This window comes from Elephas maximus, chromosome 4, assembly GCF_024166365.1.
Source record: "Elephas maximus indicus isolate mEleMax1 chromosome 4, mEleMax1 primary haplotype, whole genome shotgun sequence".
Lineage (NCBI taxonomy): Eukaryota > Metazoa > Chordata > Mammalia > Proboscidea > Elephantidae > Elephas > Elephas maximus.
In genome coordinates, this window is record NC_064822.1 from 27,084,724 (window position 1) to 27,097,064 (window position 12,341).

Consider the following 12,341-nt stretch of genomic DNA (forward strand, 5'->3'; position numbering starts at 1 on the left):
CACATAGGTTGTACAGCAGAGTGAGGCATCATTCTAACTTTTACCTAGAATTTGTTTAATCCTTGTAAAAATCCTGTAAGACGGGTATGACTGTACCTGTTTTGTGTATTAGAAAATGCGTTCGCAGAGATGTTAATTTGCTCAGGGATGCACAGCTGTTGCTGAGTTGGGGCTTGTATTTCTGTAGTCTGGCTCTGGAGTCTAAGCATCCTACCACAAGGCCTTCCTATGTGTAGTTCTTTTCCTACAAGGTTTTTCTACTCCCTCCTCCACTACCCCCAAGTTAGCATCTTTACTTCTCTCAGTTCAGCACAATTGTTGCTTCCTTGAGGAAACTTTCCCTGAAATTGCTCATGTCTCACTGTTAACCTTCATGGAACCACCACTCCCTTGTAGTAATTTTCACAATGCTAACTTTGCATTTATTTTCGTGATTAGTAATATCCGTATGGTACACTACACTGACAACTCCCTGGGGGATGACTTTGCACCCCACCCCTCCACCATTGCATCCTCAGCACTTAACAGTGCCTAGGACATAGTAAGCACTAAGTATTTGTGGAGTGAAGTTGAAAAGAATCAAGAAGAATTTTGAAATATGGAAGAAATAGGGAGTTTGCCAGCGTCCTAAACAAACCACTTGAAATGTGGTCAAGCGTGTTATGCTGAACGTGTTAATGAAATTTTGAGTCGAGAATGTTAGTGTGCTTGTTTTGTCTTTCAGATAATCTCAAGGGGGTTGGAAGATGGGAATATGACAGCAGTAGCAATCATGAGGAAATTGTTTATCTGGTTAATTGGTGTAAGATTGCATGGAGACAATTACACTTTCAGGATCTAGCGAATAGTAATCCATTGTGGCTGGAAAGAATTTGAGGGGAAGTTATAGGATACACTGATGGGAAAAGGTTTACATCAGATAGTTACCCAGAAGTGAAATTTTCTAGAATTGTAAAAGTAGTATCTATCTTGTAAACACTCAAAGTACAGAAATATATAAAAGTGAAAGCAGTTGTGTCTTATTCTTTCTGGTTTCTCTCCCCAGGTAAAACACTGACAGCAACTGGGTGTACATCGTGCAGGCTGCCCTTTAGCCTGCCTAGAAGTACAATGAATGAGTGAAAGGAAGTGAATTAGTGGATGAAAGAAAATAATATGCTTCAGTTGGCTTTTCTTTAATTATTTGTTAGATGGGAGGAACCCTGGTGGCCCAGTGGTTAAGTGCGTGGCCACTAACTGAAAGGTCAGTGATTTGAACCCATCAGCCACTCCATGGGAAAAAGATGTGACAGTCTGCTTCTGTAAAGATTACAGCCTTGGAAATCCTATGGGGCAGTTCTACTCTGTCCGATAGGGTCGCTAATGAGTCAGAATCGACTTGATGGCAGTGGGTTGGGTGTATTTGTTAGGTGGAACATTGTTTCATATATTAATTTTTGGGGCCATTTATTTCTTTTTATTGGTTAATTATCTTTTATTGTATTCTATATTAATCTCTGCTTGTGGCAAATAATTAGCAGTTTGATTTATGTGTGCAGATTTTATTATAAAATATCAATCATTGCATTTTATGTTTTATTTGTCATGCTAAGAAAAACCTTTACTTCAACATGATAAAATCATTCTAAGAAATAGTCCTCTAGTGTTTTCATGATTTCGTGTTTTAAGCATGAAATGCTGAGTCCATCTGGAATTTGGGTGTTAGGTTAGGTATTTCGCTTTTTCTCTTATTGCTAATGAGTAGTCATTGAAGATTCCTGAGTACAAGATTGAAATGATAGGACCAGTAGAGGAGATATTAAGCCAGAGTTGAGTTTAAGTTCTGAATGTGATACTTACTTGGCTAATTGTCTCCTCCTATAAAATGCAGTTAATAATACCAAAAAAAAAAAAAAAAAAAAACCCGCTGCCGTCGAGTCCCACTTATAGTGACCCTAAAGGACAGAGTAGAACTGCCCCATAGGGTTTCCAAGGAGCGCCCAGTGAATTCGAACTGCCGTCCTTTTAGTTAGCAGCTGTAACTCTTAACCAGTACGCCACCAGGGTTTCCGCAGTTAATAATAGCACCTACTTAATGATTTGGAATCGACTCGACGGCAACAGGTTTGGCTTTTTTTGGTTTGGTGGTACAGTGGTTCAAAAGGTTGTCAGTTTGAACCTACCAGTCACTCTGTGGGAGAACCATGTGGCAGCCTGCTTCCATAAAGATTACAGCCTCGAAACCCTACTGGGCAGTTCTACCCTGTCCTGAAGGGTCGCTATGAATTGGAATCGACTCGACGTCGGTGGGTCTCAGTTTTATTGGGAGCATTAAATGAGATAATCTATGAAGCACTTAGCATAGCTCTGCAAGTCTAAATAAGCTCTGCAAGTCTAAGGTGTAGTTAATCATGTTAAGACTTGTTACTGGTAATAATTATTACTAAGTCTTATTTTAGGAAATGTTATTTGTCAGTGGTGAAAGATAGATTAAAGGGTGAGAGAATAGGAACAGGCATAATTTTAGGCAAGGTGAAAATTGATGAGGGTCTGACTATGATGATGGGAACTTCTACCCACAGTTAAAAGTGCTATCAGATTTTTCTAGGGATTGGAGTAATCTTATAAGGTAATAAAATCTTAGTAATTCAAGGTGACTGTTTATAATGATCTTGCACCTTGCCCAGTGACAGTGGACAAGCTCTGGCCTAGGGGAGGCAACCATGTAGTAGGCTGCAACCATGCTGCGTCCCCAGCCTTGGGGAGGGTGCCCTCTTCCAGTGTTTCCTGTTGGGTGTTCTGCTTCAGTCCTGAGTATTCTTTAGAGTTCTGTTTACTACCCTGTAGATTATCCCATGTTACGATTAACAATTATTTGTATTAAACTTACTGTTTTTAAGCTACTGCCTCCCCTCTGTCTCTGTCTTGGACCATAATTGACGTAACCATACAGTGCAGAAATTAAGGCATAACAGAAGTTAGTGCACTTAAAAGATCTGTAGATTTACATTGTCACTGCTGACTTTCCACCTTGGGTGTTCACTACCCTAGAGCACACCCTTCTAGCCCCTCTTTTCCTTCCTTCATATCCTTGCTCAAGCCCTGCCCAGCTCCACTCTATCCTTGTCTGACCTTCACAGACTGCTGTCTTCTTTGAATTGCTGTAATTCTTATTGTACAGATTAACAACTTACCCTTGGCATATTTTAATTTTGCTCTTGTTTTCTTTTTTCTCAGTGTGTGTATGTGTGTGTGTGTATATATATATATATATACACACACACACATATATATATAAAACCGAACCATTGCTACTGAGTCAATTCTGACTCATGGTAATCCTATAGGACAAAGCAGGGCTGCCTCATAGAGTTTCCAAGACTATAAATCTTCACAGGAAGCAGGCTGCCACATCTTTCTCCCACGGAGTGCACTGTGGGGTCAAACCATCGATCTCTCAGTTAGCAGCTAAGTGCTTAACCACTGCATCACCAGGGTTCCATTCTCAGTATATAAACTTGTTGCCGTTGAGTTGATTTCAACTCACAGCGACCCTACAGGACAGAGTAGAACTGCTCCATAGGGTTTCCAAGGAGCACAGGTGGATTTGAACTGCTGACCTTTTGGTTAGCACCATAGCTCTTAACCATTATACCACCAGAGTTTCCCAAAAATAATATATATTAATTTAAAAATATTGCCTTTTTCTCTACTGGAACAGTTTATGACATAATTTTAATTAAAACTCTTCATGTATATTTTTGACAGTGTCTTGTATCATATGTACCCAAATATGAGTTTTTTTCCCTCAAAATTTTATCTCTGAGAAGATAGAGCTACCTTATATTCAAGTCCCTACAAAATCTTTCATAGAATACTCAATTATTTCACTTAAAAATGTGTTCCTTGGAGAAGCACACTTGTTTTCATATAACCTAAATTCATAATTGAGCATTTAATCAGCATTCCTAAAAATTCGTTAGACATTTGAATATTTCATCAACAGCCCAAGTGTCTGTTTATTTATTCCACTTGGGGGAAATATGTTTTTTGGATCTTTTCTTAGAAAAATAGACTTCTTATATTTAGGATTGCTTTATGTTTGAGCATTTATGATATGTATTCTGTATCATCCAAGATTTTAAGATCTCTGGGGGTGGAGATAGTATACATTCTATACTTAATTATATCCCAGTGACCAGAGCAGTGCTGTGAATGTAAGAATTCAGTAAATGTTGATTCTTAGGAAAGTGTCCTTTGAAGAGCTAACTCAAGTGTCATTTCCTCTCCAAAGACTTTCCTGATGTCTTCTTCCTCCTTTGGAAGAACTGCATTTGCCAGAAGACTCTAATGCTGCCCTGCGTTTACTAGTAGACTTTTCTGTGATTGTCTTGCCTGCTGTACATAAACTCTGAGGGACAGCAAGCATGTCTGATTCATCTTCTGTCTTTAGAGTCTTGAACAGTGCCTGGTACCTACTACATCAATGCTTTTTGGAACAAAGCATGAATGGGCTTGAAGAACTATAGAGGAGTAAACAGTAACTTTCACTGTCTAAATTCTTTCTCAGGGGTCGGTAGATTTAGATAGAACAATTTTGAAGGTATCATTTACTGCCTGTATACTCTCATTGCTTGTCATCTGAATCCCAAGGACCAGATACATTTAGATATCATAGTGTTCTTTGCTGATGGAACTCCAGGAACTAAGCACTACAGTATTTTAAAAAAGCAGATGTTAAAACACAGATCCAGGTTTATGCATGGACAGAGATGATTTCTTGGGTCTGTATAATTTGAGTGGAAGTGGTTGTCAGTATTGCCTTCATTGAGACTACATACAGCTCTGGCCCTGTAGCTCTTGAACAATCTTTAATTTCTGGTTGGCACCATCCCGTCTCTTCTGCCTTGGGTCTGTGGTTACCAAATGCACTAGCTGAGGAGAAGTGACTGCTGCTGTATCTAGCATGCCAAACTGGGATGTCATATAAATTAGGATTGCATAAAGCTATTAAAAAAAAAAAAATTCAACTTTATGAGGTTCTGCTAACAGTAAATTTACTGTTTTTAAAATTTTAAACATGGTTTATTCCCACCAAAAGTTAAGCAGAACTTGTGTAAAGTTAACACTTTCCGTATGTAAAAGACTAGAGTGGTTTTATTTCCAAGTATGATAGTGTATCCAGTTGAATGGACAGCTAGGCAGCTGTTTTGACTTTGAACCATTGTATTGAAATGGTGTTTTCATTTTAGAGAAGAGAGTGAGGAAGAAAGGACATTAATTTTTATCTAGGCTAGGGCTAGGCACCGCTATGTATGTTGTTCCATTGAATTCTTACAACAGTGATGTTTGCCACAATTTTCTAAAACTTTTTAATTCAAGGTAATTGTATATTCACATGTGATTGTAAGAAACAATACAGAGAGATCCCTGTTAATAACAGTGTAATTGTACCCTTCACTCACTTTCCTCCAATGGTAACATCTTACATAACTGCAGTACAAGATTACAACTAGGAAATTGACATTGACTGAATCCATTGATCTTATTCAGATTTTATTAGTATTAATATGCATTTTGTGTGTGTGTTTAGTTCTATGCAATTTTACCACACATGTTGAGTATCATTTCTTTTTAAGCATGTGGGAGAAATAGGCTCAGAAAAGCTGTGACTTGCACAAAGTGTAGGTCTGTTTGATCCAAACTTTTGCTTTTTCAGTAATAATAATCATTAATAATAGTAATCAGTAGTAATAATGTAACAATGACTGAAACTCCTGTTCCCATTTGAAGCATATTGAGTACTTACTGTGTGCCAGTGACTGAGCTTGTTTAAACCCTGCAACAGCTGTACCACACAAACTATAGTGAAGGCTGTGGAATCCGGAGCTCGATGGGACTGCCTTGTTTCTGTCGGTCTCGAAAGTTTTCTTCCTTTGACGGGGTGCACTTTACCATTTTTCTATTTCTCTCAATTAGTGGAAAATATCTGGTTTCTTTCCCTGACAGGTTTTCCGCCTTATACAGATTCCAGCTTTCACAGGTTTTACTGTACAATTGAATTAGTATTGTTAAATACTGCATCTTATTGCCAAAGAATAGGTAATTATTTTTACAGGCTCTGAAATCAATAACAAAATAATGATATTTCACCCTCTCTTTACATATTTTTGGTGGTTTCCTTAGTAAAACACATGTGTTATGAGTTAGGATGTCACCTGGAAGGAGAGAAAGGAGCAGGAAGGTTTCTCCTGAGTGATTTCTTATAATCTAAATTGCTTCACAGACAGTTGCTATGCACTCTCTGTCTTAGCAGAAGTGTCGTGTTCCATGGGTGGGGTGGAGAGGTACGTGTCTCTCCATCTCGTCTCGCTTTGAACGTTGACCATAACCACTGACTTGGCAATTTAAAAAAAAAAAAAAAATGTATATTTAAAATGAGACCTGTGTTACTATACGTGCGAGATGCCTTCAAAATAGTTTTTACTAAATTATAAATAAGAGCTGGTTAAGGCACAAATGTCAGGCTTTTCAGGGAATAAATGTAAAACCACTAAGAATACTAAAGCATGTAATTAGGGTAATTAAAAAAAAATAGTATTTAGCTTTTTTTGCGGGGGGGTCCAAAATTAAATATAGTCCCAGGAATGTTTGAATTTAATCGACTCTTCCAAGTTACATATCTAACTTTCAAAGTGGTACCTAATACATTTGGCTGTGAATTCTCACTGATTAGTAGAATATTATTATAGCACTTTAGGATGATGCTAGATAGAATAATTAGCAGCCTATAATTTACTTACTATTCTCTGCTAGTTAAAGATCTTGTAAAGCTGTACCTGCTATGAACAGCAGCACTTGTTCAGACTAAAAATAACAGCAGTACTGTGTGCTGTAGGTTCCAGAAGATCTTGGTGTTTTTGTAGAGAGCACACAGAAATAAAAGGAATTTTGTCCTTTTTACCTCATGTAATCCCACTGGAAAATGAAACATGTGCTATGAGTTGATATCGACTTCTGCCAGGTCACCTCCCTAAAGAGTCTCGGGCAAGCACTGTTGCAACATTTCTTGGACAGCGGTCTGATAGCCTCTGAACGAGATGGATAGTTGATGTAGCTCGCTACTGTGAAACACTGTGCTACTGTCTGTCCTTATGAAGTGTCTAGTGAGGAGCGAGCGCCATGTGTAACCTGGATCTGTTACTTTAACTCTTTCAGTGGGTATTAGATACACTTTACATACCTGAAATCTAGACTTAAAATTTAAACTAAGCCTTTTTTTTTTTAATGGTTAACTGTGATAATACCGTGTGTCTTTCTTGTCTTTCTTTTCAGAACTTTATTTTGGATGCTAGATAATATAAACATTTTTGATGCAATAAATAACTAGGAACTATTTGGAAACCACAAAACCTTTTTAATGGACCGCTCTATCAATTTGCTGCTCTTCTAAGGATGTTTTTCCTATTCATGACTCATTTCACTCTTTGGCTAACATTGAAGGAAATGTAATAACGATTAAAAAAAGGAATGTATGCTTTTTCTTCTCTTTGGAAAACTCATACACATTTTTTGTCTAGGGTTATGTAAACTTGGATGACTGTAGAATGTTGACAACGATGAAAGGTAAAAACTAGCTTGTTAATACATATGTGTTTGGAGTTAAAAAAATCAAGAAGTTTCCTTGCTTCTTCAGAGAAGTGCTTTACTTGATGGCACAGAATACAAACCCAGTAAAAACAACGTGTTCCAGGCCATCGTGTACACACACTTGAAGCGAAATTAATGAGATCACCCTAAGATTACACTTTGTGTTTTATTTTCATTTTATAGGTCTTTATGAGCTGTTGGCTGCTCTGCCAGCCCAGCTGCAGCCACATGTGGATAGCCAGGAAGATCTGACCTTCCTCTGGGATATGTTTGGTGAAAAAAGCCTGCATTCACTGGTGAAGGTAAACCATGCTGATGTCAGATTCTCTTTGAGAAAAACATATAGAAAAATATTTTGAGTGCCATCTAGTAAACCAGAGATCAAATTGTTGCTGTCTGCAAACAAAACATCCTTGTTTCATTTCACTGGCGGGCGTGGACGTTGTTAAAAGATTCCACCAAAAATACATAGATGATTTCATTTAATGGTGGTGACCTGGCCCTGCATACTAATGTAGCAAACATGTGCTCACCGTTGTTAGAAAAAGAATATGAAATAGTAGCAGGAAGGTTTAGACTCCTTTATGGTCAACATTCATGAGCTGGAATTTAACTTAAATAAATAAATATTCACAGCAGAAATTAGAAGGAATACATTTTCTGAGGTCAAGGATGGCAGCAGTTCAGTAGCCGCATTAATTTAAAATAATTTCCTTTAACAAAGTCAACTGAAATTCTAGTAAGTTGTTTCTTTTATTGGCACGACTCTTCTGAAATGATATTTTGTATATAAATACATCAGTGCTAAATATGAGTAAAAACAGCTTTTGGAGGGAGTCTTAGTAAAGAATCATGCCATGAAAATGATCAGCCACCAGAAATCAGATCTGGCCAGAGAGCAACACTGGGAGTGATCAGAACTCATAAGGCAGTAAAATGAGAACAAGAAACTTGCTGGAAAATATGCCACTCTTGTTTCTGGAAATATGAATTGCATTTTCTTCCATTTAACTCAAGCTAAAGGGAATTGAGAGGTCTTAATTGAGTCTATAAGAGGTAGAAACCCATGCCTCAACAATATCTGGACCTATATACTTAATTCAGCTAAATTTGTTAGGGTTGTCTGTTATGGTAAGAGGCTTTTAATTGATGTTGAAAATAAACAACTTCTCTGTTACAATTGCTTCACAGAACAGAATTCTTATTCCTGGTGTCAAGTTTACTGAAATTTGTGTGTTTCAAATAGTGGCAACTTTCAAGAAGTGCTGATATGTGATTTTCTTAGTAGACCATTTAAAGACTAGTTAGCTTTGTTTGTTATTGTTCTTTTTAATAACTGTGTAATTGCCAAGGGGTTTGTTAGAAATAGTCTTTGATTATAATTGATCAAGTTTGTAACTTTGTGAGGTGATCAGAAATATTCCTGTGTTGAATATATGCAAGTTGAACACCTATAGACTTATTTAGGTTGATTCGATCTTTTGATAGAAGAAATAAAATGTATTTGAAGTGCCATTATCACCCCTTAATCAATAAACAAACATGCCCAAAACAATGGAGGCATGTTTGTTTGTATTTATAACTTGTTTTCATTCTCAGTTTCCTAACTTAAAGTGGAAATCATAATACCTGTAGACAAGGTTGTTCGTAAATTTCAGATACGATAGTGAAGATCTAAGTTACTTGATAGTTATGAGGTGGTAAAAAAAAAAAAACAAACCCATTGCTGATGAGTTGATTCCGAATCACAGGGACCCTATAGGACAGAGTAGAACTGCCCCATAGGGTTTCCAAGGAGTAGCTGGTGGATTCAAACTGCATATCTTTTGGCTAGCAGCCGAGCTCTTAACTACTGATTAGGCAAATATAAGTAGGCATTATTCAATATTGAGGAACAAGTTAATTATCATAGCATGCAAAGGACCACAAACTAACTGTAGAGATGGCTGTTATTCCTATTAAAGGAATAAAAACGGATGTGTGAAAAAAATTCTTAGTTATCCTGGCTTTTGAGTTTTAACGATAGAGTTTTTTCCCAGAGCTTTAAGCCAGTTCAAACCAGTTCAGTCATGGCCAACGAAGCTAAATTGGAACGGGCCCAAATTTTTATAATGTGGGTGATCTGGAACTATAATGGGAACAGGAAAAATTAATGGTTGAAGTCCTGGAATGGGAAACTCAGTAGAGGCATAATGAGCCCTTTGAGGAGCCTAATGCATGAGATTGGATTATTGGCAGGACTGAGGAAAGCAACATACATTCAGAGCAGTGCAGTTGGCTGCCATCTTTGAGTGGAGCACAGCTGTTTCCAACTCTACTCAAAATCCAATGGGCAAAAGATTTAGTTGCTATGCAACATGTATGCTGCCCTTGTTTCTAAGAGGAAGATTAGGTTTTTAAGAGGGCTTCAACTTCTAATTTTTCCTGTTGTGGTTATGGTTCTTGTTCACCCAAATTTTAAAAATTCAAGTCTGCTCAGTTTCACATCCTCAGCCATGACTGAACGGGGAAGAGCCGGTTCAAAGCCCTGTTTTTTTCCTCCAAAGTATATGTCAGTATTAAGTGGTTAGGAAGCATTCTAGAGGGTGTAGGTATTTGGTTTTATAAAAACGAAGCAAATAAACTGATGTCAATATTTAAATAGCACAATACTGCATGTACTATTACAAATGTTTTTGTTAATATAAGATGTATTTTTCAAATTAGTTTTATTGTGTTTAACTCTAGTATATTCTCAATTTTTTCATAGTTCTCCCAATCCCTGAACTTTTATCACATGGAGATCTCAAGTGTGTCCTTTGACTGACCTATTCTATTAGTTTTCAGATACATAAAGCCTAAAATGACTCCAGGAGGCAAGCTCAGGGGACTGCAGCTTTAAACAGCTGGAAAAAACTGCTTAGCTGTATTCCAAGTGCCTCTATTTAAGGATGGATGATAAAAACCTTCAGCTATTGTACATAAATCTTAGTAGAGCAAAAGGAATTTGTTTGAAAGATTTGTTTTAGAGTGAATCAAAAAGTGCTTTGGTTTTATGCTCTTTTGCTTGCAATCGAAGCTGTTGGTATGTGATTTAGAACTGGGTGAACACAAAACTTGATTTCATTCTAGCAAGGAATTTTCATAGTTGTCATTTTATTTTGTGTTAAAAAAAAAAAGAGGGGGTGTTAAATCATCATACAGTTTTAAATATGTAGAAATAACTCTAACTTTTTGTCTAGTAAGAAGCCCTGGTGGCATACTGGTAAAGCGCTTGGCTGCTAACTGAAAGGTCAGTGGTTCAAACCAACAGCTGCTCCATGGAAGAAAGATTTGGCGTTTGCTTCCGTAGATTTACAGCTTTGGAAACCCTGTGGGGCAGCTCTGCCCTGTCCAATAGGGTCACTATGAGTTGGAATGAATCGACAGCAGTGAGTTGGGATTAGGTTTTTTGTCTGATGTGAAGTATTTGGAAGGAAAGGCAGTTTTGACATCGTAGTATATGTGACAGTTATAACAAGCCACCTTAGGATATGGAACTGTACCGTTCTTTAATGCAGATAACTTGCGCCTTCTGCGTTGGTTTGCTGGCCGAATCCTCACCACACAAGGTATTTTTGTAAGCACTCTATACTAATTTTTCTACAGCAACATGTGGAAGAGAATTCGCATGGCAGAGCTTGTGAGGGTGCTTCATGGGGAGAGGGTGCGGCCAGCAAACACATGTAGAAGGTGTGCGTTATTTGTGTAAAAATGTGATAGTCTGGCACAAATACTGTAGGATATGCACTTGTTACTGGAAAAGAAGTATGGTGCTTCTGTAGAGTGTTAGGGAGTCCCTGGGTGGTGCAAATGGTTAGGTATTCAGCTACTAACCAAAAGGTTGGTGATTCAAATTGACCCAGAGGCATCTTGGAAGAAAAGCCTGGTGATCTGTTTCTGAAAGATCAGAGTCTTGAAAACCCTATGGAAGGCAGTCCTACTGTGAAACACATGGGATTGCCATGAGTTGGAATTGACTTGGTGGCAACTGGTTTTTGGTTTTATAACGTGTTAAAACCACTGCCATCGAGTTGATTCCGACTCGTAACGACACTCTGCGACAGGGTAGAACATCCCCATAGGGCTTCCAAGGCTGTAAATCTTTACAGAAACAGATTGACACATCTTTTCTCCTGTGAAGTAGCTGGTGGGTTCGAACCACTGACCTTTCAGTTAGTAGCTGAGTGCTTTTAACTATTGTGCCACTAGGGCTCTTGAAAGAGTACTAGCTGAGGGTATTTTTTAAAAGTTTCTAAATGGAAAAGCTGTAGAGGAATAATGAGAAGTGTGAGCATGAGGTGTTAGAAGAATAAGAAGGGACATGATATTGGTAGAAGATGGAAATATTATATGAGGGGCAGCAAGACGAAGATATCAGAATCCACACAATCTCGTGGATGTGACGTTGTTGCTAGTTGCCGTTGAACTGATTCTGACTAACGGCAACCGCCTGTGTGCAGAGTAGAACTGCTCTTCTGGGCTTTCAAAGCTGTGACCTTTAGGCAGCAGTTCATCAGGTGTGTCTTTCGAGGCACTTCTGGGTGGGTTCAAATCGTCAACCTTATGGCTAGTAATTGAGCACTTAACTCTTTGTCCCACCCAGGTTCTCCTAGGGAATGTGATAGACCACCAGTAAACGGGGAGGCACATTTTTGATCCATCTCTTGCAAATATAAAGGACCATGAGGCAT

The 12,341-nt window shown here is 38.0% G+C and overlaps 1 protein-coding gene across 3 annotated transcripts in view; it reads left to right on the plus strand.

Annotated features, from left to right (window-relative positions):
• The window catches only part of MPP7 (MAGUK p55 scaffold protein 7), a 302,630-nt gene that overhangs the window by 116,011 nt on the left and 174,278 nt on the right, over positions 1 to 12,341 (plus strand). For all 3 annotated transcript variants that reach the window (XM_049881747.1, XM_049881746.1, XM_049881745.1), the window contains one exon: positions 7,813 to 7,931. In XM_049881747.1, coding sequence (XP_049737704.1) covers positions 7,813 to 7,931 — 119 coding nt within the window. The remainder of the gene's footprint in view (positions 1 to 7,812; positions 7,932 to 12,341) is intronic.